Genomic DNA, 27,079 nt, shown 5'->3' with positions numbered 1-27,079 from the left:
GTCTATAAATTTTGTTTTTAGTTCTAGAATTTACTTTTTCAATTGAATTTTAAAATTTTATTTATTTGAGAGGTAAAGAGACACAGAGTAAGCCTCTCTCTCTCTCTCTCTCTCTCTCTCTCTCTCTCTCTCTGAGACAAAGATCTATCTGCTGGTTTATTCTCCAAATGCCCACAACAGCCAGGTCTGGAGTAGGCCACAGCCAGAAGCCTGAAACTTAATGCCCATCACTCAAGTGGTGGCAGGAACCCAACTACTTAAGCTTCTACCAGTGCTTCCCACAGCGTGGATTAGCATGAAGCTGGAATCTGGAGAACAAGTTGGGCATTCCATATGGGATGTGGGTATCCCAAGTAGAGTCTTAACCACTATACTAAATGTCTACTCCTAGAGTTTCTGTTTAGTTCTTTTTCAAATCAACTCTGCCATTTAAAAAAATATTTTCTGCTCTCTGTTGAAAATGTGAACATACTGAATGGTGACCCCCTCCATCCCCTCCCACTCTCAGTATTAGGAAAATTTTTTAATATCCTGAAAGTCCTGAGACTTATACAGACAAAGGAACATATCCAACAGCTAGATGCTACTGTACATATATGTTTTTATCTACCCATTAATCTGTTGCGCATTTAAGGGCAAGCCATTGTTATTTTAAAGTCTGCCTGAGAATTCCAACATTTGGAGTTCTTATAGATCTGTTTCAGTTGTCTCCTGTCTACTGTTTGTCATTCTTATTGTGTTGCTTTCTTATATATCTGATTATCTTGGTTTTGAACCAGATGTTATTTGGGGTAATTGCTATAGAAATAATTTGCTACATAGGGTAATATTATCTTACTGGGAGCATTTGTCATTTTCTTCTGCCAAATGTCTGGGATCGCTTTAATTGCATTTCAGAGATTTGAGATTTTTCTTGGTGTCTCCAAATGAATTAAATTTGGTATATAGAGATATAAGATTTGTTAAACATGTGGTTCTTCCTTATGTCTGATTTATCAGGTCTCCTGCCCTGAGTGGAGTTGCCCTTCTTGTTGCCCTTCTTGCCTGTGGATAGGCACCTTCTCAGCTTTCATCTGGCTTTCCGGATAGGCCAGTGTAGTCGTAGCAAATGTACCTCCCAAGTTGGAGCTGTCGTTTCTGGATTCTTTTTCTTTTCCTGAATCTTGTCTTAATCTTTTTTTTTTTTTTAAAATACTTTGTTCTTTCTTATCTGATCATATTTTTAAAAAAATTATCTGGCTTTTTTGTTATCTTTGGTGGAGGGTTGTTTGATCTCTCGTTACTTGTGGATCTAGTTGAGTTCTGTTTTGCTGTTCAGAGAATACTAGTTGTTTTTATGGCTTCTGAAATGATTGATTCTTTGAGAACATAACTAGCACTTGGAATATGACTGCTGTGTATTGGATTCTTTAAATACTTTATTTTATCTTTAGAACCCTTTAAGATATTAGTACCATTCTGTGGTTGAGGAAATGGAGTCTCAGATGGATTAATTTACTTGTCTAGGGACTTGTAGTTAGTAAATGGTGGCCTTGAACTTTGAACCCTTGCCCTACTGAAAGAAAATTTTGTGCCTTATGCTATCATGTAGTGTTGCTGTTAGGATAGAATGGAAATAAAAATCTCACTTATTTACTCTTAGGTTTGGTCTTCACAGAACTTGAAAGTAAATTTTACAGTCTGTATTGGTTTGGTTGTCTTATAACTATATTGTTACAGAAATGAATGCTTTACTAATTTTTAGTTGTTGCCTAATGTTAGTGCTGTAAATATGTGTTAAGTTTTTAAAAAGTTAAATGAATAGATTTACTTTTGGAAAGACTAAACTATAAGTTTAAATGGCATGTTAAGAACTTAGTTTACTATTGCCATGGTAATATAAGTAACTGTGACTGTTCTAACATGCCTGAAAAATATGATAGATTCACATCATGTACTCACCAAAACCAGTATCTCATTATGGTTGGGCTTCTCAAAAAGGTCAGTGATGATGGAGAAGAGGACATTTTGGATAGGTAATCTTTTCTTTTTTCTTAGAATTTTTTTTTTTTTTTTTGATAGGCAGAGTGGACAGTGAGAGAAAGAGAGAGAGAGAGAGAGAAAGGTCTTCCTTTTGCCGTTGATTCACCATCCAATGGCCGCTGTGCCGCAGCGCACCGCGCTGATCCGAAAGCAGGAGCCAGGTGCTTCTCCTGGTCTCCCATGCGGGTGCAGGGCCCAAGCACTTGGGCCATCCTCCACTGCACTCCCGGGCCATAGCAGAGAGCTGGCCTGGAAGAGGGGCAACCGGGATAGAATCCGGCGCCCCGACTGGGACTAGAACCCAGTGTGCCAGCACCGCTAGGTGGAGGATTAGCCTTTTGAGCCACGGTGCCGGCCTTCTTATAAATTATATGCTTGATTGTTCTCCATTAAACTACGTGGACTATAACTTATTTTTTTTAATTAACTTTTTTGAAGATTTATGTATTTATTTGAAAGGCAAAGTTTACACAGAGGGAGAAAGAGAGAGGCATTTTATCTGCTGGCTCACCCTCCGAATGGCCACAATGGCTTGGCCAGGCCGAAGCCAGAAACTTCATCTAGGTCTGCCACATGGGTGCAGGGTCCCCAACATGTGGGCTATCTTTTGCTGCTTTTCCAAACACATTAGCAGGGAGCTGAATTGGAAGTGGAGCAGCTAGGACTCAGACTGGTGCCCATTTGGGATGGATTGCTGCTGGTGGCAGTTGAACCCACTGTGCTACAATGCCTGTCCCCAGACCATAACTTTTTAAGAAATTATTTATTTGAAAGACAAAGAGACAGAGATAGAGATCTTCCATCCACTCCTTCACTCCTCAGATGCCCCCATCAGCTAGAGCTGGGCTAGTCTGAAGCCAGGAGCCCAGAATTTAACCTGGATCTCACACATGGGTGGCAGGGTCTTATGTACTTGAACCATTACTTGTTGCCCATTATCAGGATTATGGAATTAGTAATGGAGCCAGACTCGAACCCAGAGACTTTGATAGAGGATGCAGGTGTCCAGGTGGCATCTTAACCTGCCATGTCAAATGTCTACCTCACCTTATTTTTTTAATCACATTTTACTAGTAAATATAGATACTGACATTTGGTATCATAAAATCAAATTTTTACATCTTAATATTTGTCAAAATTTAATTTAAAATGCATGTTCAAGTTTTCATTAAAAATACCAGTATGAATAGCTGAGTAATAAAGGATTTAAGAAGACTAGACATAGTATATCAAGGGGCTAGCATTGTGGTATAGTGGGTAAAGCTGCCACCTGTGATTCTGGCATCCCATATGGGTACTGGTTTAAGTCCCAGCTTCTCCACTTTTGATCTAGATCCTGCTGATGCACCTGAGAAGGCAGTGGAGGATGGCCCAAGTCCTTGGGCCCCTGTACCCATGTAGGAGACCTGGATGAAGCTCTTGGCTCTTGCTTTCAGTCTGGCCTAACCCTAGCCATTGTGGCCATTCAGGGATTAAACCAGCCAATGGAAGATTTCTCTCTCTGTCTCTCTAACTCTGCCTTTTAAGTAAATAAAATAAATCTTAAATAAAATGGTGTATCCTCCTAGAAATAAGTATATCTGACAATGAGTTGAACCAATAAAAGTGAAGCTGGAGAGGGAATAAAAATCTGCTGATAGTAAGCAGGTGGATTGAAGGTGAAATAGGAAAGGTGAATAGTTTCCAACTGTAGTTTGAGATTTTTGAATATGAAAAAGAAATGTGTGTTATAATAGTGTATTTTAGCAGGAAACCAGAATCAGATTAGAGTCAAAGTGGAACTTGAGTCCAGGTAGAGCTTGGACTTGAAACCAGGCATTTAGATATGGGGTGCCAGTGTCCCAAGTGACATCTTAACCACTGTGCCAAAAGCCTACACTGTGGTTCTGTTCAGTGAAGGTACATAGAATCCCGTCTGCCTTGGTCAAATTTGGAGTCATCATTTGAATAATAGTCCTCAAAATTGGTATTTTCTCTCTGAAACAAACTGTTGAAATAATTATCATCATCATGTGATCCAGGAACAGTTTTGCCAGCAGAAAATGTGACTGTTATGTGGACAGATCTTTCCTTCTCAAACATTGTAAAGAAATTGCATTTTTAAAATTTTAGCCTCATCATTTATTACAAATTTATTTTCATCATCTCCTAGTATTAGCATACACTAAGTGGTAAGCACCATTTATTTAGTAAAAAATTAGGAGAGAATAATTTAAATTGAGAATATTTCATTAATTTTTTGTGTACAAGTTGGGGAGAATTAGTCTTTCTATTGTGGTTTATTTTAAGGCATAAAAATTGAACATACTTCTGTAGAATCAAATTTTATAGAGTTGGAATAAATCCTGATAATCATGTAGTCTCGTTTATTTTTTAGTGTTAGATGTACTTTAGAGGCATCTAGAGAACTTTTTAAATCTAGAATGAGTACTCTGTCCCAGTTGTTTGTTTTTGGTCAAGAAAAAACATTTTTTATTTGACATAAAATAATTTATAAATTTATGGGGTACCATGTGATAATGATAATTTGAGTATACTTGTGTATACACACACACACACAGTTTAATTATCAAGTTGGGATTATTAGCATGTTCTTAAACATTTATTATTTCTTTGTGTTGGGAACGTTAAAACTCTCCTAGTTTTTTTTTTCCCCCTCAGAGAGTTATTTATTTTTACTTGAAAGTGATAGAGAGCGAGCAAGCGAGCTAGCTTCCATCCACTGATTGACTCCTTAAATGGCCACAACGGCCAAGGCTGGGCCAGGCTGAAGTCAGGAGCCAGGAGCTTCATCTGTATCTCCTGCATGGGTGAGGGGGTCCATGTACTTGGTCCATCTTCTGCTGCTCTCCCAGGCGAATTAGCAGGGATCTAGAGCAGCAAGGACTTAACTCTTGCCCATATGGGATGCTGGCATTGCAGCTGCAGCTTAACCCACTGTGCCATAATGCCATCCCCTCTTCTAGTTAATTATAAAATATATACTACTGTGAATTGTAGTCACCTTACTGTGCTTTATGTCAATGTGTTTTAAAATCTTTTCAAGGGACCAGCATTGTGGCATAGTGAGTAAAGCCATGCCTGTGATGCCAGCAACCCATATGGATGCTGGTTCCAGTCCTGACTGCCCCACTTCTGATCCAGCTCCCTGCTAATGTGCCTGGGAAAGCAGTGGGAGACCTGGAAGAAGTTCCTGGCTCCTGGCTTTGGTCTGGTCTAGCCTGGTCATTGCTGCCATTTGGGGAGTGAACCATTGGTTGGAAGATCTCTCTCTGTGTAACTCTGCCTTTCAAATAAATGAATATTAAAAAAAAAAAAAAAACAACTTTTCAAGAGATTCTACTTTTCAGTTAGGGACTGAGAACCTCCCATGTTTTTCAAGTGGAGTATCCAGTGACGTTCTGAGGAGGTAGAAAACTTCAGAAAAATACAATTTACATTCCTGCAGAATCAACTTTATTTGATGTTGGGTACCATGAATCATTTTTACAGTGTGAGAAAGATAATACTATAATGAGAAATACATAATGAGACTTATAACAGTCCACAGTGAATAGTATGTAAGAAGTACTCAGTAAATATTGATGATGAAGATGAAGGTAGAATGCAATTTGGAATTATAAAAGAAGTGTTGATTCAGTAGTATATGAAGTATGCTTCTAAGACTCAGTTACTGAATAGATGTAAAATACAAGTGAGACTAGAGACCCAAAGTGGTACTATTTATTTAGTACATAAAAGCATATTTTGATCTTAAAAAGGTGATTGAAAGCCAATTAGAACTTCTTTTCTTTTCATTGAACTCATTTAAAAATATTTCTGCCTTCCTCTGTTTTCTGTTGTACAACAGTACCCAAAGATGAGTACTTTGTTTTTTAAGAAAGATTTCTTGACTCATAGTGCTAGAGATTCAAGAGCCGTGCACCAGTGTCTGCTGGGCTCTGGTAAGGGCTTTCTGGCTATATCACAGTATGGTGGATGGCATCATAATGGGAGCATTTTTGAGGGGGAAAGATCACATGGTGAGACAGGAAGCTAGAGGGATTTACTAGCTGGACTTGCTCTTTTTCTAACAACCTGATCTTGTGAGAACTGGCTATCCTGCAAGAACTACATCAATCTGTTCTGAAGGATGATATCCCCAGTGACCTAAACTAACTCCTATGAGGCCCCTTCTCTTAAGGGTTCCATCAGCTCAACACCACCACTCAGGTGAGTAAACTCCCAGCACATGAACCTTTGGGGGACATCAAAACTATCCAAACCAAAGGAATTTCCAGTTTAGCCAGTTATATACTTCCTGAATTTTGAATTTATTAAATATACTCAAAATTTTTATTTAATGTTTTATACAAAGAATAAAATATGAACTCTTAGTAGCTTGCATTTTATATAGTTTTTCATGTCCTGAGTTGTACTTTTTTGGTGATGTCACACTTGATGTTCTGGGCAGCCCTTGGCATCACTTGACTTAACTATAACTTCCACAAGCTTCAGTAAAAATGATAATGGATTAATTTTGATTCAACACATGCCCTGCCTGGCAAAGCATTGTTAAGGTACTTCACTGACTAAAATTTGATAATATAGCATTTGCTTTTTTTTTTTTTTTTAAGATTTATTTTATTTATTTTGAAAGAGTTACAGAGAGAGGCAGAGACAGAGAGAGAGGTCTTCCATCCGCTGGTTCACTCCCCAGATGGCCACAATGGCCGGAGCTGTGCCGATCCGAAGCCAGGAGCCAGGAGCTTCTTCTGGGTCTCCCACATGGGTGCAGGGGCCCAAGGAGTTGGGCCATCTTCTACTGCTTTCCCAGGCCATAGCAGAGAGCTGGATTGGAAGAGGAGCAGCCGGGACTTGAACTGGCGCCCGTATGGGATGCCGGTGCTTCAGGCCAGGGATTTAACCTGCTGTACCACAATGCCGGCTCCTAGAACTTGCTTTTTATAGATGTGATCCAAGATGTGAAGAATTATGTATCTAGAGCAATGAAACATTTTGAAGAAGAGCAATATATAGCTTCTACCTACATTTTTAGCATAGATGATACATTGAGGTTAGACCATTAAAAACTGCAGAAAATCATATTAAAAACCTACTCCCATTTCTGTCTTGCACCTGCTTTTTGTGCAAATAAAAGCAAGTATAAATGCCTAGGAGTACTTGCCCCTTTCCCATACAAATAGAACCTTGCTATGTGCACTGCTCAGTACCTTATTTTTTAATTAAATTTTCTAGAAAATGAAAGTTTATATTCTCATTTAAAGTAATGTAAAGAACTTTCTTTAAATGTTGACATCATTTGAATAATGTTTTAAGTGTTTGCTAAACATGATAATGTTGTCTATTTGGTAAGTATGATAATGCTGTTTTCCTTTGAAACTTATTCCTTGCATTTGTGATGATTTTCTTTTTACTTCTTTGGCTGCTCAACTCATCTTCAGTGTGCCTATCAAATGTTGATGTTCCATTCTTGAACGTTTTCTCACCTTACACAGTCTTTCCTGTGACATTTCATCCATTTCCTGGTTTTCTGTATTCTTGACTTCAGGATCCACTGATGGTTCCCAAATAGGAATCTTCTTGAGTGTGATAAGTGAACCTAGCTTCCAGTAGACATATCCATTTTGATACTCAACAGGCTTCTCAACAATATGGACAAAACTCATTTTCTCTCTTCCTCTCTATTGTTTCTTGTAGAAAAAAAATTGTCCACATTCTATATTTTCATATTTTGTGTCCCTAGAGAGTAGTATATTTAGTTATTTTTGTCAGAAATGTGGTGGTTATCAGACTTAAACCCATCTGCCTCAGCGTGGTCTCCAAGTCTTTGTCTCTTTCATTTGGAATGCTGATACACAATAAAACATGCCTAATTAAGATGTTTTGAAACTAAAAAGGAGAAGAAATGTCTTTGAAGTGATTATTTTGATGAGATTCAGTAAAACTTAAAACATCAATATATATCTGATCTTGAAGGTAAGGAAGACTTTATTGGGACTATAAGAAGGAAACCATTAACAAAGATAGATTTGAATCCTTTAGAAATGTAAAACAAACCTTTTATATGTTAAATGATTCTGTGAATTGAAAGATAACAAGTTATTTTATGATATAGTACTTGTACATGCTATTTTAGGAATACTGTGCATATAAAGTTTTTTAGCGGAGCTAGCACTGTGGTGAAGTAGGTTAAGCCACCACCTGCAAGTGCTGGCTTCCTCTGTGGGCATTGGTTCAAGTCGCAGTTGCTCCACTTATGATCCAGCTCCTTGCTAATGGCCTAGGAAAAGTAACAGAAGATGACCCAAGTGCTGGGGTCCCCTGTGCCTTTGTGGGAGACCTGGATGAAGCTTCTGGCTTGGTCTGGTCCAGCCCTGGCTGTTGTAGCCATTTGGAAAGTGAACTAGAGGATAGAAGACCTCTTCATCTCTAACTCTGCCTTTGAAATAATTAAATGAATATTAAAAAAAAAAAGCACGTCATAAACAGAATAATTGGTTAGTTCTGCTCGTGAGGATTAGGCAAAGAGCAGATAGCCCTATGTTTCATAGAAAATTGATGTGTTATGGAAATTTATAATAAGGAAGCATTTTAGCAACATCCTTTTTTTTTGTATTTTTAATTTTTTTGACAGGCAGAGTGGACAGTGAGAGAGAGAGACAGAGAGAAAGGTCTTCCTTTTCTGTTGGTTCACCCCCCAATGGCCGCTGCTGTCAGCGTGCTGCTGCCGGCGCACCACACTGATCCAAAGCCAGGAGCCAGGTGCTTCCTCCTGGTCTCCCATGCGGGTGCAGGGCCCAAGCACTTGGGCCATCCTCCACTGCCTTCCTGGGCCACAGCAGAGAGCTGGACTGGAAGAGGAGCTACCAGGACAGAATCTGGCGCCCCGACCGGGACTAGAACCCAGGGTGCTGGCACCACAGGCGGATGATTAGCCTATTGAGCTGCGGCACCGGCCGCAACATCCTTATTTTTCAGATAGGTTAGGAAAAAATCATGTTAACTGTTTGTGGACAGTGTATATAAAATTCAGGAAAATAATTGAGTCCAGATATGTAAAGAAAGAGGTTAATATATATTAGATTAGAATGTTTATGTATGTGTGTGTGTATGTAATTGATTTTATAGAACTGAATTAAAATAAGTGAAAATAGCTTTCAAAAGTACTAAGAAACTTAAAAAACTAAGAAACTTAAAAAAAACTTAAAAAACTTGAAAATAATGTATCTAGCTTATCCCTAAAAAGAACAAAACTTCCTTGTTGTATAGCTGAGAAAGAAAATAACCCAAATATTGGAAATTAAGGAATTTGTAATTATTTACAGATGTACACAAAGGTATTCAAAGCTATTTATCAAAGCATTTTTTTATTTAAAAAAGATTTATTCATTCGAAAATCAGAGTTACACAGAAAGGAGAGGCAGAGAAAGAGAGAGGTCTTCCATCCGCTGGTTCACTCCCCATTTGGCCACAACTGCAGGAGCTGCACCAATCCGAAGCTAGGAGCCAGGAGCTTCTTCCAGGTCTCTCGTGTGGGTGCAGGGGCCCAAGGACTTGGGCCATCTTCTACTGCTTTCCCAGGCCATAGCAGAGAGCTGGATTGGAAGAGGAGCAGCCGGGTCTTGAACCAGCGCCCACGTAGGCCAGGCCAGGGTGTTAACCTGCTGTGCCACAGCACCGGCCCCTCAAAGAATTTTTTATATTAGCAAAAAAAAAAAAAAAAAAAAAAAAAAAAGTCAGTATTGAGGATGAGTTAAAAGCTGTTTCAGCTATTCAGTTGAATTCTGCACTTTTTTAAGAAAATATTTGAGAGGTAAAGATAGAAAATATAGAGCTCCCATCCAATGGTTAACTTTCCTAATGTCCACAATGGCTGGGCCAGGTCAGAAGTTGAAACTAGGATCTGTGATGCTCTCCAGGTCTTCCACATGGGTGGCAGGAACCCAATATTTGAGCCATTACCTCTGCTTCCTGTGGTCTGCATTAGCAACAAGATGGAGTTAGGATCTGGAACCAGGAAGTGATCCCAGGCATTTTGATGTGGGATGTGGGCCTCTTAACTACTAGAATGATATGGCCCTACTTAAAAAAAATGCATATATGAATGTGATTTTTAAGAATGCTTTTGGCATTGTGGCATATCAGGTAAAGCCGCTGCCTACAGTGCTAGCATCCTATGTGGGCAACAGTTCATGTCTCGGCTGCTCCACTTCAGATCCAGCTCTCTGCTATGGCCTGGGAAAATAGTAGAAGATGGCCCAAGTCTTTGTACCCCTGCACCTGCATAGGATACCTGGAAGAAACTCTTGGCTCCAGCTTCGGATCGGCTCAGCTTCGGCCGTTGCGGCCATCTGGGGAATGAACCAGCAGATGGAAGATCTCTCTCTCTCTCTCACTGTCTCTTTCTCTCTCTCTCTGCCTCTGCCTCAAATAAATCTATGAAAAAAAATTTTTTTTGAAGTTATGCATGCCTAGCTTTCACAGTGATTCTCATTTGTACTGTTTCCAGGGTTTTTTTTTTTTTTTTTTTTTTTTGGTAATAAGCACATGTTACTTTCCATAATTTAAACAAACTGGTATAGATATAAAAGTATTTACAAAATAAATATAAGATTAAACACATGAGGGTACTTTACTGGGTTTGTGGGAAAATGGAATTAGATAAGTTTATTTTTATGCAAAATTTTTGAAATCCATGCATGCAGAAGGAATTCAAGAAGTTTATGGAAAGTGTACATTGTGAAAAAAAACTGCATGATTTTGAAATTTTTGTACCAAAATAAACTCACCTTTAAATTCCATTTTCTATGAACCTCTTGAAGTTTTCCTGGTATCTTCCTTTTCTTAGCAGCATTATTATTAGTACAATTTTAAAAATAAGGTTTATTTTACTTATTTGAAAGGCAGAGTTACAGAGAAGGCGAGAGAGATATTGCATTTGCTGGTTTACTTTCCAAATTGCCATAATGGCCCAAGCTTGGCCAGACCAGAACCTGGAGCCAGGAGCTTCCTCCTGGTCTCCGTCGTGGGTGCAGGGCACAAGTCCTTGGGCCTTCTTTTGCTGTTGTCCCAGGTGCATTAGCAGAGAACTGGATTGGAAGTGTGTAGCAGCTGGGATTTGAACAAGCGCCCACATAGGATGCCAATGTCGCACATGGCGGCTTTACCTGTTTTGCCACTATGCCGGCCCCTACTACAGTTTTTAAAGAAGAGATTGCTTATTTGAAAGAGTAACAAGGAGAGATCTGTCTACTGTTTGATCCTCCAAATGGCAACAACAGCCAGGTCTGGGCCAGGCCGAAGTCAGGAGCCAGGAGTTCCATCCTGGTCTCCCACATGGGTGGCAAGGGCCCAAGGAATTGGACCATCTTCTTCTGCCTTCCCAGGCACATTGGCAAGAAGCAGAATCTAAACCATGATCTGGGACCATAACTGATGTTCTGTTCTGATAGGAGTTGCTGACATTGCAAGTGATAGGTTAACCCACTATACTATAATACTGGTTTCTTGTTACGATTTTATGAAAGGCTTAGAGTCCCATCTTGCCTTGTTTTTTGGTGTGCATTATTTTTTCTTTCTTTTGTTTTTAAAAGATTTATTTTATTTCAAAGAGTTACAGAGAGAGGTAAAGACAGAGATCTTCCATCATCTGATTGACTCCCCAAATGGCTGCAATGGCCAGAGATGAGCTGATCCAAAGCCAGGAGCCAGGAGCTTTTTCTGGGTCCCCCACATGGGTGCAGAGGTCCAAGGATTTGGGCCATCCTCCACTGCTTTCCCAGGCTCATTAGCAAGGAGCTGGATTGGAAGTGGAGCAGCTGGGACTTGAACCAGCGACCATATGGGATTCCAGCACTGCAGGCAAGGGCTTTAACCTGCTGTGCCACAGGGTTTGCCCCCTAGTTTTGCTTTTATTCTTTTTTTTTTAATATTGAAATATAGTCCTGCAAATTCCCCTATTCTGGGAAGAATAAAGCAATTACTTTCTATTCACATATATAGGAAATCCTACTGACTGTTTAGTGATTAACATCAGGGTTGAGTAGACCTTGTATTTCAGAACTGAGATAAGGTGTACTATTGGATTTGTTATGTTAGGAATGCTTGCTGTTTCATGGAATAGAATTTAAAGAGGAAACTTGTACTAAAACGGGGGAGAATATAGCTAGTAGGTAAAACATTCTAATTCCTAAGGCCTTAGGAAATTTGGAGAACCATCATACTGTGAAAATAGGTGGAGAATATTAATTATGCAAGTTCAGCTGATCAAGTTTTATGGTAAGACTAGATCCTGTTGTCTTTGTCATGTCAAGATGACATGATGATGACAATTGATGAGATTATTAAAGTCTGGTAGAGCCTAAAGTCTGCATAAATGCAAGGCTACCCCTGAAGGCATCCTTAAATGAAGAATAGAGGGAACATTCCTAAAATGTTTCAGGTATGTGTCAACCTTATTTTTGGGAAACTGAGGATAAGGAAGTAAGGCAAGTATGGTATCAGTGGGGTTTTTGGATCAGGTCTTGGTTGACTAATCAGGTGCTTTTGTTTGTATGTAAAGAAGTTTTTTGTCTGTGTGTATAGAAGTTATTTCTTTAGCAATGTGAGAAACTGATATCAAAATAGTGATATAAAAACAGAGCAAATAAAAAATACTGATATGTATGTATTTTGAATACATATTTTGAATACTTTAATGTCATTTATTTCTGTGTCATTTTAGTGCCTCCTTGTGGGGAACTGTATTAACAACAGTTATGTTCATTATAGTTACACAGAAGGATTATTAAATAGAAAACTGTATTTTGTGATACATTTATATTCAAAAGAAATATTGAAAATAATTTTTTAATTTTATGATCAATCATTTAAAATTAACTCATTAATTACCAAGTATTTAATATCCACAATATGTTATGTAGAAGTTATTAGGTACTTTTGAAATATTTATTAATAGATACTCCTCAGGTTTTTCCTTTTTTTAGGATTTATTTATTTGAAAGATAGAATAACTTGAGAGAGACTAAGACACACAGATAGATTTTCTATATGCTGATTCACTCCTCAAATGGCTGCAATGGCCAGGTCTAGACCAGGCTGAAGCCAGGAAGGTGGAACTCCATCCAGGTCTCCCAAATGGGTGACAGGGGACCAAGTACTTAAGCCATCTTTCTTAGGCATATTAGTAGGAAACTGGATCATGACTTGAACTGAAGCTCATATGGCATGCTGGTGTCACAGTCTGCAGTTTAACCCACTGTGACACAATGTCGGCCGCTCTCTTGGGTTTTATGTTATGTCAGACATGGCAGGTAGAAGAAGTAAGCAGATCGTAGAGCAGGTTGAAAGATGCTAAGAGGTATGGAAAGGAAAACAATAAAGCAGGGAAATTATTAGGAAGCTGGGGCTGTAATTTGCAATATGAAATGGAGTGATCAGGTAGATACATTGAGAAGGTGACATTTGAGTGAAGACTTGAGAATTAGTGTTTCATGCAGAGGAAAAGAGGTGAGAGGGCATGAAGTTCATCATGACTGGAACAGAGTAAATGAGGGACAGAGATGGTGTGGACAGGTCGTATAGAGTCTCATATGCTATTGTGAGGAATTTGACTTTAACATTGGAAGCTGTTGGAAGATTTTAAGAGAATGAATAATGTGTTTTAACAAGCTCATTCTGACTACTGTGTTGAAAATATACCATATAGGAGCATGGATTGAAGCAGAGAATCCAGTTAGCAGGCTATTGTAATAATCTCAGAGATGCTATGGTGGCTTTACCTACATGGTGGTAGAAGAAATGGTAGTATAGGTAGTCATTTTTGGGGTCTGTTTTAAAGATGGAACTCAAAGGGTATAATAAAAATTGTAGGTGGCAGGTGATGAAAAAGATGTTAGAGATGGTTTTTGGCAGAGCAGCTGGAGAGATGGAATTGCCATACTTAAGGCTCTGGAAAAGCAATTTGAGGGTGGGACTGTATTAGTGATTGATGCCTGTGAGTTCCAAGTAGAGATGTGAAGGGTGGAGTAGGCAATTTTGACAATTAAAAAAACTGATGAAAGTTGACAGATACTTGTTCCTAATTTGATGTTGAAAGGCTTATATTACAAAATAATATTTTAGTATATCTATTGATACTAGATGATTGGAAGTTCCGGTAATAAGCAAATATAATGATGGACCCAACACTTGCAGAACTTAAGATATAGTGGGGAAGACAAACATGAAGTAATCACACAAACACATTTGAAATTACAACTGTCATAAGTGTTGTACCTGGGGCCGGTGCCTCGGCTCACTAGGCTAATCCTGCGCCTGTGGCGCCGGCACCCCGGGTTCTAGTTACGGTCGGGGCACCGGATTCTGTCCTGGTTGCTCCTCTTCCAGTCCATCTCTCTGCTGTGGCCTGGGAGGGCAGTGGAGGATGGCCCAAGTGCTTGGGCCCTGGCACCCTTATGGGAGACCGGGAGGAAGCACCTGGCTCCTGGTTTTAGATCGGCGCTGTGTACTGGCCACAGCGGCCATTGGGGGGTGAACCAACGGAAAAGAAGGACTTTTCTCTCTCTCTCTCTCTCTCACTGTCTAATTCTGCCTGTCTAAAAATAAAAATAAATAAAAAAAAATTAAGTGTTGCACTTGGGTCCATGGGAGAAAGGTAATGGGAGCCAGATTATCCTGTGATCATGGAAAGATTTTCTGGTGGTCATGGAGGGAAATGACATTTGAAAACAGAAAAATAAAAAATAAAAAAAGGAATGACATTTGAAGTAGGTAAAATAACATTTACTCATTTGAAGTCTGTAGATAGATATATGTTGACAAATTCATTTAACTATCACTGCAGTCCAGATACCTAGACAATGCTGTCATCACAAAAAGTTTTCTGATGTTCCTTTTCTGTTTGTTTTTAAAATTGATTTATAGGATATCTTTATTGTTGAACTATATATGAGTATATTGCACATACCATCTCATAATTTGAAAATTGCCTTTTAATTCTCTTTTTTAATATTGTCTGAACAAAGTTTCTAATTTAAATGAAGTCTGGTTCATCAGTGTTTTGTATTTTTTTTAAAATTTATTTATTTATATGAAAGTTAGAGAGAGGAGAGAGGCAGAGAGAGAGAGAGAGAGAGAGAGATATTCCAACTGATGTTTCACTCCCCAATTGACTGCAATGGCCGGAGCTGCGCCAATCTGGAGCCAGGAGCCAGAAGCTTCTTCCAGGTCTCACACGTGAGTGCAGGGGCCTAAGGACTTGGGCCATCTTCTGCTGCTTTCCCAGGCCATAGCAGAGAGCTGGATTGGAAGAGGAGCAGCCGGGACTAGAACCGGCACCCATATGGGATGCTAGCACTTCAGGCCAGGGTATTAACCCGCTGTACCACAGCGCTGGCTCCATCACCAGTGTTTTTTTTTTTAAATTTATTTATTTATTTATTTATTTTTTATTTTTGACAGGCAGAGTGGACAGTGAGAGAGAGACAGAGAGAAAGGTCTTCCTTTGCCGTTGGTTCACCCTCCAATGGCCGCCGCGGTAGGCGCAATGCGGCCGGCGCACCGCGCTGATCCGATGGCAGGAGCCAGGTGCTTCTCCTGGTCTCCCATGGGGTGCAGGGCCCAAGCACTTGGGCCATCCTCCACTGCACTCCCTGGCCACAGCAGAGAGCTGGGCTGGAAGAGGGGCAACCAGGACAGAATCCGGTGCCCCGACCGGGACTAGAACCCGGTGTGCCGGCGCCGCAAGGCGGAGGATTAGCCTAGTGAGCCGCGGCGCCGGCCAGTGTTTTTTTTTTTAAATGAGTAATTCTTGGCTGGCACTGCGGCTCACTTGGCTCATCCTTTGCCTGCGGCGCTGGTACCTGGAGTTCTAGTCCTGGTTGGGCACTGGGTTCTGTCCCTGGTTGCTCCTCTTCCAGTCCAGCTCTCTGCTGTGGCCCGGGAAGGCAGTGGAAGATGGCCCAAGTGCTTGGGCTCTGCACCCGCATGGGAGGCCAGGAGGAAGCACCTAGCTCCTGGCTTCAGATCGGCATAGCGCGCTGGCTATAGCGGCCATTTAGGGGTTGAACCAATGGAAAGGAAGACCTTTCTCTCTGTCTCTCTCTCACTGTCTATCTCTGCCTGTCAAAAATAAATGAAAAATAAAAATGGGTAATTCTGTATCCTGTTTAAGAAATTTTTCATATATCAAGGTCTTGAATATATGCCTATATTCTCTTCTAAACATTTGTTTATCCATGAGTTATTGCAAACTAAATTGTGTATGATCTGAGCTAGGAGTTAAGATTCATTATTCTTTTAAAGGTTTATTTAGTGGAAAGTCAGAGTGACAGAGGAGAGATAGAGAGATCTTCTATCTACTGGTTCACTTTTCAAATGCCCACAACAGCTGAAGCGAGGTTAGGCTGAAGCCAGAAGCCAAGAACTTTATCTGGGTCTCCCACCAACCAAAATACTTGGGCCATCATATACCTAAAATGAGGAGTAGCTGGGACTTGCACCAGGCACTCTGAAATGGAAAGCAGGCTTTCCAGTGACAGTTTAACCTGCTGTGCCACCAACACAGGCCTCACAAGGTTCATTTTTGTTCATCACATTGCCAATTGATTCATACCATTAATTGGAAAAATGATTTTTTCACCACTGAATGTAAATTGTTTTGTTGTGACCATATGTGTGTGTTATTTCTCAACTGTTTTGTTCTATAGGTCAGTTTGTCTATCATTACACTAATCACATGTCTTAAGTATTTTAGCTTATATTAAGTCTTCACATCTGATAGTGTTGTTCTGTAAGATTGTCTTGAATGTTAAGTCCTTTACATTTCCATATATACTTGTAAGCTTGTGAATTTCTGCGAAAAGCATACTGGGATTTTGATTGAGATTGCATGGAATCTCTAGGTCCACATCAGGGGAACTGTTTATCTTCACAGTATTGAATCTTCCAGTGAATGAAGATCATATTTTCTTCTGTTTAGTAAACTCTTTAATTTCTCTCAGCAATGTTTCAATGTAAAGGTATTGCATATTTCATGTTGTTTACTTCTAATTATTTGATTTTTTGGATACCATTAAATTTCATGTTCCAATTATTTGTGGAAATACATAGAAATAAGAGCCAGTGTTGTGGGATGGCAGGTTAAGCTGCCACTTGCCATGCTGGCATCACATATCAGAGCTCTGGTTTCAGTCCTGGCTGCTCTGCTTCCCATCCAGCTCTCTACTAAAATGGTTGAAGTGTTTGGGCTCTGCTATCCATGTGGGGTTTCTGGATGGAATTGTTGCCTCCTTGCTTTGGCCTGGAGCAGTCAGGCTGTTGCGATTATTTGGGGAGTAAAGCAGCAGATGAAAATCTCTGCCTTTCCCTCTCTCAGTCACTCCGCTTTTCAAATAAATAAGTAAATATATTTTAAAGAAAGCAACATTTATGGGGCTGGCTTTGTGGCACAGTAGGTAAAGGAACCACGTGCGACTCTGGCATCCCTTATGGGCACTGGTTTGTGTCCTGGCTGCTCTACTTCTGATATAGCTCGCTGCTGGTTGGCCTGGGAAAAGGTGGGTTAGGAGTTTGAGATGGGTATCAAACCAATATGCATATAAGACATAGGCATCTTTAACCCCTAGACCAAACGTCCATACCCAATATTTTCTTTCTTTCTTTTTTTTTTTTTTTTAAGATTCATTTATTTATGTGAAAGGCAGAGTGACAGGCAGAGGCAGAGAGAGAGAGAGGTCTTCCATCTGCTGGTATGGAAGACCTAGATGGCCATAATGGTTGGAGCTCTGCTGATCTGAAGCCAGGAGCCAGGGGTTTCTTCTGGGTCTCCCACACAAGTGCAGAGGTCCAAGGACTTCGGCCACCTTCTGCTGCTTTCCCAAGCCATAGCAGAGAGCTGGATTGGAAGTGGAGCAGTCGGGACTCGAACCGGCACGCATATGGGATGCCAGCACTGCAGGTCACGGTGGCTTTACCTGCTACGCCACAGCGGTCTTCCATCTGCTGATTCACTCCCTAGATGGCAGCTTTGGCCAGGCTGGGCCAGGCTGAAGCCAGGAGCTTCTTCCAGGTCTCCGGTGCCTATATGGGATGCCAGCATTGTAGGTGGTGGCTTTACCCGTTATGCCATGGTGCCGACCCTGCCAGTATTTTCTTAGTAAGGTGATGCTTTACTTTGTCATTTTTCCTTTAACTCTTCCCATTCTGTGTTTGATGAAATCTCTTCTTTTGTAACAAGTTCTCTTAGCTTTTGTTCACATGAAGCTACTTTTATTTCATTTTTGTGTTGGAAGGATATTTTTTCTTAGTATAGAATTCTCGGTTGATTTTATTTTAAAGCTTTATTTATTTATTTGAAAGCGACAGAGAGAGAAGGACAGAGATTTTGCATTTACTAGTTCACTTACAAAATGTTGGCAACGGCCAGGTATGGGTTAGGCCAAAGCTAGAAGCCATTAACTCCATTCTGGTCTCCCATTTGGAGAGACCACAAGCGTCTTAGTATGTGGAGGTGTCATCCACTGCCCTCGCAGGCACATTAGCAGGAAGCTGAATTGAAATAGGAATACCCAGACTTGAACCAGCACTCTGATATGGGATGCTGGTGTGACAGTGGCTGCTTTACCCACTGTGCCACAACATTGGCCCATGATTGATTTTTTTTTCAGTGCTTTAGAGGTAGCATTTTATTACCTTCTGTTTTCATTATTTCTGGTGAAAAATTAGTTGCTTGACTTATTTTTGTTTCTTTCAAGGTAATGATACCACTGTGAATATTTGTGTACAAGTTTTATGTGAATTATGTGGGTTTTTAAAAGACTTTTGTTTGAAAGGCAGCATTTACAGAGAGGGGATGAGAGGTCTTCTGTCTGCTGGTTTACTCCCTAAATGGCCCCAAGCCAGGAGCCAGGAACTTCATCTAGGTCTCCCACATGTGTGCAGGGGCCCAAGGACTTCGTCCATCCTCTGCTGCTTTTCCCAGGCTCATTAACAAGGAACTGGATGAGAAGTGGAGCAGTGGCACCCATATGGAATGCCAGTATTGCCCGTGGTAGCTTTACCTGCTATGCCACAATGGTGGTCCCATGAATATGTGTTTTTAATTCTCTTGAATATGTAACAGCAATGGACTGGCTAGATCATATGGTGACTGTATGTTTAACTTTTTGAGGAACTGCCAAATAGTATTCCACAGTGGCTGTACCCTTTTACATTCCCACCAGCATATAAGAGTTTGTTTCTTTATATTCTTGCCAATACTTGTTTTCTGTAGTTTTTATTTTTATGTTATTGTTATAACCATCCTACTAGGTTTTGACCATTTATTCTTGTTTTTTAGAATGCCTTGTAATTTTTAATAGAATACCAGACATTGTGGATGAACAATTACAGAAGCTCTGGTTCATGTTTTCCTCCAGAGAGGACTACGTTTTCTTTTGGTATATGAAGTACTAGGAGATCACCTTAAGTCTATTGAAGGTTGATTAGAAGAATTTTTAGGGTTAGCCTATTTCAGTTTTGACCTTAATCTAAAGTGAGGCTTTCCTGAAGTCTCAATAGGTAGCTTGAGATGTTTGTAAAGACCTCTCTAACTTGGTGGGACCTACAATCCAATCTTTGTCTCCCTCGCAGAAGACAGCATCCGGAATCTGCTCAGCTCTTTCATCTCCTATCTTTGTGATTCCTTCTCTCTGGGATTTTCTTCTTTCATTTTCTGCTTTGTGATAGTAAAAAAACTAATGCTTTTTTCTCAGTCTAGTAGGAATAATGCTTTCTAATTGGGCTCTATTCCCCTGTTACAGAAGAAACTTAGGAAAAAACTAAGGTAATTGTAGAGCTGGCCTTACATACTTCCTTTCTTTCAGGAGTTGTAGCCCCTACTGTTACTTTTTTGTAAGTTCTGTTTAGTGACTATAAACAAGCTTTTACATTTTATCTAGATTTTTATGACTTTAATTAGTAGGAAGGGTAGTTTGATACAAGCTACTCTATAATGATGGTAATAAGCAGTAAGTATGTTTTATAAGTTCAAGTACAAGAAAATGAGTTCACTGTTTTTTTTTTTTTTAAGATTTATTTATTTATTTGAAAGAGTTATATACAGAGAGGAGAGGCAGAGAGAGAGAGAGAGAGAGGTCTTCTATTTGCTGGTTCACTCTCCAGTTGGTTGCAATGGCCAGAGCTGTGCCGATCCGATGCCAGGAGCCAGGGGCTTCTTCTGGGTCTCCCATGCACGTGCGTGGACCCAAGGACTTGGGCCATCTTCTGCTGCTTTCGCAGGCCATAGCAGAGAGCTGGATTGGAAGTGGAGCAGTTGGGACTCGAACCGGCACACATATGGGACGCCGGCACTGCAGGTCACGGTGGCTTTACCCGCTACGCTACGCCACAGCGGTCTTCTATCCGCTGATTCACTCCCTAGATGGCAGCTTTGGCCAGACTGGGCCAGGCTGAAGCCAGGAGCTTCTTCCAGGTCTCCCATGTGTATAATGTAAGGAAAAGGGAAACTGAACAGGGAAGAGATGATTATGAACTCATAGCCAAAACGAATGTATTCAAGGGAAAATAAATTTGCAGAGGTGTCCAACTGCCAGCGTGCAGACAGACTCAATATGTGAAGGAGGGCACAGTCCTCTAGTGGGCTGGGCCTCTAACATCTTAGGGTGGACAAAGGGTCTGGATGGGGTGGGGCAGTAGTTGGAGGGGAGTTTCTTATAGGATTTTCATGGGCTTTCAAACTTGGAAAAAAATTCAGAGTGTAGGGTGGGGAAGAGTACAAGGTGTGGGACTGAACTGGTCTCCCGAAAGAATGCAGGGGTAGAGTCCATCAGGGAATTTGATTTACTTTCAGGCAAGGAACTAAAATGACTGGTGCATATGTCCTTTTTCTTTTCTTTTTTTTTTTTTTTTTGACAGGCAGAGTGGACAGTGAGAGAGAGAGAAACAGAGAGAAAGGTCTTCCTTTTTGCCGTTGGTTCACCCTCCAATGGCCGCCGCGGTAGCGCGCTGCGGCCGGCGCACCGCGCTGTTCCGATGGCAGGAGCCAGGTGCTTCTCCTGGTCTCCCATGGGGTGCAGAGCCCAAACACTTGGGCTATCCTCCACTGCACTCCCTGGCCACAGCAGAGAGCTGGCCTGGAAGAGGGGCAACCGGGACAGGATCGGTGCCCCGACCGGGACTAGAACCCGGTGTGCCGGCGCCGCAAGGCGGAGGATTAGCCTGTTGAGCCACGGCGCCGGCCCATATGTCCTTTTTCTATGAGGTGGTGGGGGCCCAAACATTTAGGCCATCTTCTGCTGCTTTTCCCAGGCCATTAGCAGGGAGCTGGAACAGAAGTGGAGCAGCTGGGACACAAACCAGCACCTGTTTTGGATGCTGGCATTGCAGGCAGGTACTTTACCTGCTGTGCCACAACACCAGTGCCAAAATTCTGATTTTTATTTTATTTATTTGAAAGAGTTACAGAGACAAAGAGAGATCTTCCATTCGCTAGTTCATTCACCAAATGGCCATAATGGCCAGGGCTGGGCCAAGCTGAAGCCAGGAGGCAAGAGCTTCTTCCTGGACTCTCACGTAGGTAGCAGGGGCCCAAGCACTGGGGCCACCTTCTGTTGCTTTTCCCAAGCCATTTGTAGGAAGCTGAATTGGAAGTGGAGCAGCTGGGACTTGAACTTGTGTCCCTAGCATTGCAGGTGGTATAGCTGCTATGCCACAATACTGGCCCCAAAATGCTGATTTTTAAATGGGTGCTGTTGCATAGCATTTGGTTATTTCTCTAAATGTTAATGATTGTTGAACCATGGGAAATTTGAGTGGTGTTTAATGAACAGTGTGTATCTGTTAACTGTGTCAGGGAAATTGTGTGTCTAAAATCTGGAAAAAGTACACAGTAACTAACTGGCCATCAAAAATGTGGGAGGATGAGAATGACTAAAGTTATAGGAATGGACACTATGTGCAGAACATTGAGAAAGAAAGCGGAAGTACATCTGCAAAGAATAATGCCTCCCTCCCCTCTGCAGGCTTAAAAATGGGGGTTTGGAAAGAAACTAACCATTTGCTTTCTCCTTCAAAATATCCCCCAAGAAGGGAGCCAGGTGTTGCAGCTCATCTTGTATCTGTGTTTTTCTTTTTGCCCTTTTGTGAACTCTCAAGGTTAGTCAGTGATTTTCTTCACAATTTCATTAGGAAATTTGCCAAAGGCATCCTTTTGAGGCAGCTGTCTCTGTACCCTTGGAGGCCATCAGTAATGTTTCCAGTCTATAGCAGTAGTCGGCACAAAAATGTTGAGCTGAACTCTTGCCTCTGTTTTAAAACATTCCTCTGCTACCACTCCCCCCTCACTCTTAACAGTAGAAAAGACACCACATTTTGAGACTTCTGGTACTTTTATGGTTTTTTGTTTACTGTACCTTTTAATGTAAATATCCACCATTAATAAAGATATATGTGAATAATAAATTTTTAAACAATTTAAATAACAATAGATATGTTAGATTAAGAAATGTGAATTGCTTTTATATGAGTGTTAATTGTATTTTCAGTACTGAGATTTTGTAAAGTAAAATACTTTAATTGTAGTGTACTTTTAGTTCGAGGTGCTCATATTCTATGTTTGTACTGTCTTCGGAAGTTTTTTGAGGGTATTAAATATGATGTTAATAAATCCGTGGTTTGAATGCCTTAGAAGAAATTGACATGCGTTTGTGTTTTTGTTCTTATTCAGTTTAATAATATAGGCAACTGTTATACCATATGCATCTTTAATATATTAGTCTGACTGTTTCTCTTGGTTTACCAAACTGTCTTCTTTTAGCCACCCACACAGAATATGCCTATGGGTCCTGGAGGGATGAATCAGAGCGGCCCTCCCCCACCTCCACGCGCTCACAACATGCCTTCAGATGGAATGGTAGGTGGGGGTCCTCCTGCACCACACATGCAGAACCAGATGAACGGCCAGATGCCTGGTAAGTTTTTCTCCTCTAAGACATTAACACCAGAGTTGCTTAGCAACTGAAACGACATGGGGGCTCAGGGGATACTAGATTGTTGATGACAAAACTGCTTTGAATGCCCCCGAGTACAAGCTCTCTTAGAGTTTGTTAGCTACAGAGCTACGTGACCTGTATTCAGTGTTTATCAGACTGCCCTTGGGCTTTGATGTAGCTGACACACAGCATTCCTCTGATGAACAGAACTGGCTAAATTTAGTCTGTCTGAAACTATGCAATACAGTTGGCTTTATAAGCTTTTTGGAAAAAAAAAAAAAAAAAGGCATTGCGCCATGGCTTAAGAATTAAATCTGTTCATAAAAAGATATTATATAACATTTCCCTGAATTTTTGTTTACTTAAAAATGTGTTGATTCCAGAAACAGTATCACTGGAAAAAAACACATGGGGGAAAGAAATAGCAGTTTCAGAAGTGTTAATATATATGTTATCTCTCATTGATATTATTGAAAGGGAATGTAGAATTTTGTTAATACATATGTTTATAGGATAACATAAATTTCAGAACTGATTTTAAAGAAAAATGAAAAGCTCAGAAATAATGTAAGCTTCCATAGATGAGATACTTCAGAATGTTCAGCGCAAAATGGAATTAAAAGTGCTTATTTTGGTGCAAAAATATTTTTGAGGTCCATGTGAAGTTTTTTCATAATACACATTTTTCACGTAATGATTCATTTTCTTTCCTATTTATCTTTTTAGGTTTAGTCATGAGAATAGTATCTCTTAGACCACCATATACTTATTAGTTCCCTTTTGCTGGTTTGAATTTTTAATCTGAAAGTACTTTTCAGTTATTTTGATTTAGTAACAACAGCAAAAACCCATGGCCTTCATTTTTGGTGGAGTATTCTTCACATTTAATATAGAAATATTTTTACTTTCTAAAGACACATGTTATTTTTATTAACTGAAAGAAAATATTATACAGTTAGCAACAATGGAAGTTAATTAAAATAACAGGACAGAGGCTGGCACTGTGGCGTAGCAGGTAAAGCTGCCTCCTGCAGTGCCAGCATCCTATATGGGTGCCGGTTCAGCTCCTGGCTGCTCCACTTCCGGTCCAGCTCTCCGCTAGGGCCTGGGAAAGCAGTAGAAGATGGCCCAAATCCTTAGGCTCCTGCACCTGTGTGGTAGACCCAGAAGAAGCTCCTGGCTCCTGGTTTCGGATTGGCTCAGCTCTGGACATTACAGCCATTTGGGGAATAAACCAGCAGATGGAAGATCTCTCTCTCTCTCTCTCTCACACACACACACACTCTCTCTCTCTCTCTTTCTCTCTTTCTGCCTCTGCCTCTAAGTAGCTCTGCCTTTCAAATAAATAAATCTTTAAAAAAATACAACAGGACAGTTTGTTACTAAAATTACTAATTAACATCCTTAGGTAGTGTCTTTTCTAGGTAATTGTATTGGTTGGTAGCTTTGGCATCTATGGATGAAAAGTGTTACACAAAAGCAGAAGAAAGGTGCAAAAGAGGCAAGGTAACCTGGGTTATAGAAGATTAATTTGTGACTGATCATATAGGAAGGAAATGATGTTTCAGTGGCTGTTTTCTATTTCTTCTAAGACTTGCAGCATTGATGGTCCATACCCAGCATGGAGGTAGGATTGAAGACATAACTGCTTTTCAGTTTGTAGTCAGGAGAAAGCTTCCTGCCAAATCTACATTTAGCTCACAGGACATATCATTTTTAGAACTGGAAGGGTAATGCAAGTGCAGGTTAGCTAGTTAGGAATTTTGTGACTTTATATGGCAATACCTTTAATTAGAATTTTGACTTATCCAAGTAACTTTCAAACCTAAGACCCAAGAAGCATTTGTGCAGCAGTAGTGTTACTGTTAACATCACATTTTGGTTCTTGTATAAGGCCATCTGGAGTACTTGTCTATTGTTTTATTTTTATTAATTTATTTATTTTAGACAATCTAAGACAATGTCTGTCATTATTTTTTTTTTTTCTTTTTTTTTGACAGGCAGAGTGGACAGAGAGAGAGACAGAGAGAAAGGTCCTCCTTTGCCGTTGGTTCACCCTCCAATGGCCGCCACGGCCGGCGCACTGCGGCCGGCGCACCGCGCTGATCCAAAGGCAGGAGCCAGGTGCTTCTCCTGGTTTCCCATGGGGTGCAGGGCCCAAGCACTTGGGCCATCCTCCACTGCACTCCTGGGCCACAGCAGAGAGCTGGGCTGGAAGAGGGGCAACCAGGACAGAATCCGGCGCCCCGACTGGGACTAGAACCTGGTGTGCTGGCGCCGCTAGGCGGAGGATTAGCCTGTTGAGCCATGGCGCCGGCCCTGTCATTATTATTATTATTATTTTTTTTTTGTAAAATAATTATTTATTTATTTGAAAGGTAGAGTTACAGACTGAGAGAGGGAGAGACAGAGAGATATCTACTGGTAACTCCCCAAGTGGCTGCAACGGCCAGTTCTGGGCCAGGTTGAAGCTAGGAGCCAGGAGCTTCATCTGAGCATCCTATATGGATGCCAGGGCCCAGTCACTTGGTCCATCTTCTGCTTTCCTAGGCCATTAGCAGGGAGCTAGATCACAAGTGGAACAACTAGTACCTATAAGGGATACTGGTGAAGCAGGAGGCAGCTTAACTGCTTCTCCACAACTTAGGCCCCTACTTGTAAAAGTCAGAGATTATCAACTAGTTATGACCCAAGTTTTCCTCAGAATATGATAGACCTTCCAAAACAAAAGAGTTATAGTTAAGTTTAGGAAAAATTGGAAGGCCAGTAACTTACGTTTTCCTTATTTATTCCTCATAGCATTTAGTCAGCCATTTTGTGCACAGTTTTGTCTTTAGGCTCTTTTTTTTTTTTTTTTTTTTTTTTTGACAGGCAGAGTGGATAGTGAGAGAGAGAGACAGAGACAGAGAGAAAGGTCTTCCTTTTTGGCATTGGTTCACCCTCCAATGGCCGCCGCGGCCGGCGCATCTCGTTGATCCGAAGGCAGGAGCCAGATGCTTCTCCTGGTCTCCCATGCGGGTGCAGGGCCCAAGGACTTGAGCCATCCTCCACTGCTTTCCCGGGCCATAGCAGAGAGCTGGCCTGGAAGAGGGGCAACCGGGATAGAATTTGGCACCCCGACCGGGACTAGAACCTGGTGTGCCGGCACCGTAAGGCAGCGGATTAGCCTGTTAAGCCACGGCGCCGGCTGTCCTTGGGCTCTTATTAGCTTTGTTTTCAATACTTTATAATCTAAGTTGCAGTTACTTATATCATGTTTATTTTAAATTTTAAGTATTTTAAAAGCAGACAGAGAGATAGAAATAGAGGTAAGATAGAATTCCTGTCTGCTAGTTCACTCTGCAAATGCCTATAATAGATGGGCCAAAGCCAGGAGCTGGGGACTCATTCCAAGTCTCCCATGGGAGCGCCAGGGATCCAACTGCTGCTGTCTCCCCTAGGGCATGCATTAATGGAAATACTGGGGCTTAAACTCAGACACTTCTATATATAATTTGGATGTCCCAAATCTTAACTGCTATGCCATGTGCTCTTCAGTCTTGGTCATCATTCCTAAGTTCCTTTTTTCAAAAAGGGATGGATGCTTTTTAAAACACTTGACAACACATGCCTGTGGAACAAGAATTAAAAGGTATCCAAGGCCGGCGCTGTGGCTTAACAGGCTAATCCTCTGCCTTTCGGCGCCGGCACACCGGGTTCTAGTCCCGGTTGGGACACCGGGTTCTAGTCCCGGTTGGGGCACCGGATTCTATCCCGGTTGCCCCTCTTCCAGGCCAGCTCTCTTCTATGGCCCGGGAAGGCAGTGGAGGATGGCCCAAGTCCTTGGGCCCTGCACCCGCATGGGAGACCAGGAGAAGCACCTGGCTCCTGCCATCGGATCAGTGCGGTGCGCTGGCCGCAGCGCGCTAGCCGTGGCGGCCATTGGAGGGTGAACCAACAGCAAAAGGAAGACCTTTCTCTCTGTCTCTCTCTCTTTCACTATCCACTCTGCCTGTCAAAAAAAAAAAAAAAAAAAAAGGTATCCAGGATGTCATGGTGGCATAGCAGGTAATGCTGCTGCCTGA

At 41.1% G+C, this 27,079-nt stretch overlaps 1 protein-coding gene across 5 annotated transcripts in view; it reads left to right on the top strand.

The window, feature by feature from the left end:
* Window positions 1–27,079, top strand: part of SS18 (SS18 subunit of BAF chromatin remodeling complex) — a 92,609-nt gene that overhangs the window by 24,419 nt on the left and 41,111 nt on the right. For all 5 annotated transcript variants that reach the window (XM_062201492.1, XM_062201496.1, XM_062201493.1 and 2 more), the window contains exon 4: window positions 22,841–22,994. In XM_062201492.1, coding sequence (XP_062057476.1) covers window positions 22,841–22,994 — 154 coding nt within the window. The remainder of the gene's footprint in view (window positions 1–22,840; window positions 22,995–27,079) is intronic.

This window comes from Lepus europaeus, chromosome 9, assembly GCF_033115175.1.
Source record: "Lepus europaeus isolate LE1 chromosome 9, mLepTim1.pri, whole genome shotgun sequence".
NCBI classification, from domain to species: domain Eukaryota; kingdom Metazoa; phylum Chordata; class Mammalia; order Lagomorpha; family Leporidae; genus Lepus; species Lepus europaeus.
The sequence above is the reverse complement of the archived record's forward strand: the minus strand, read 5'-3'. Positions and strand labels throughout refer to the sequence as shown.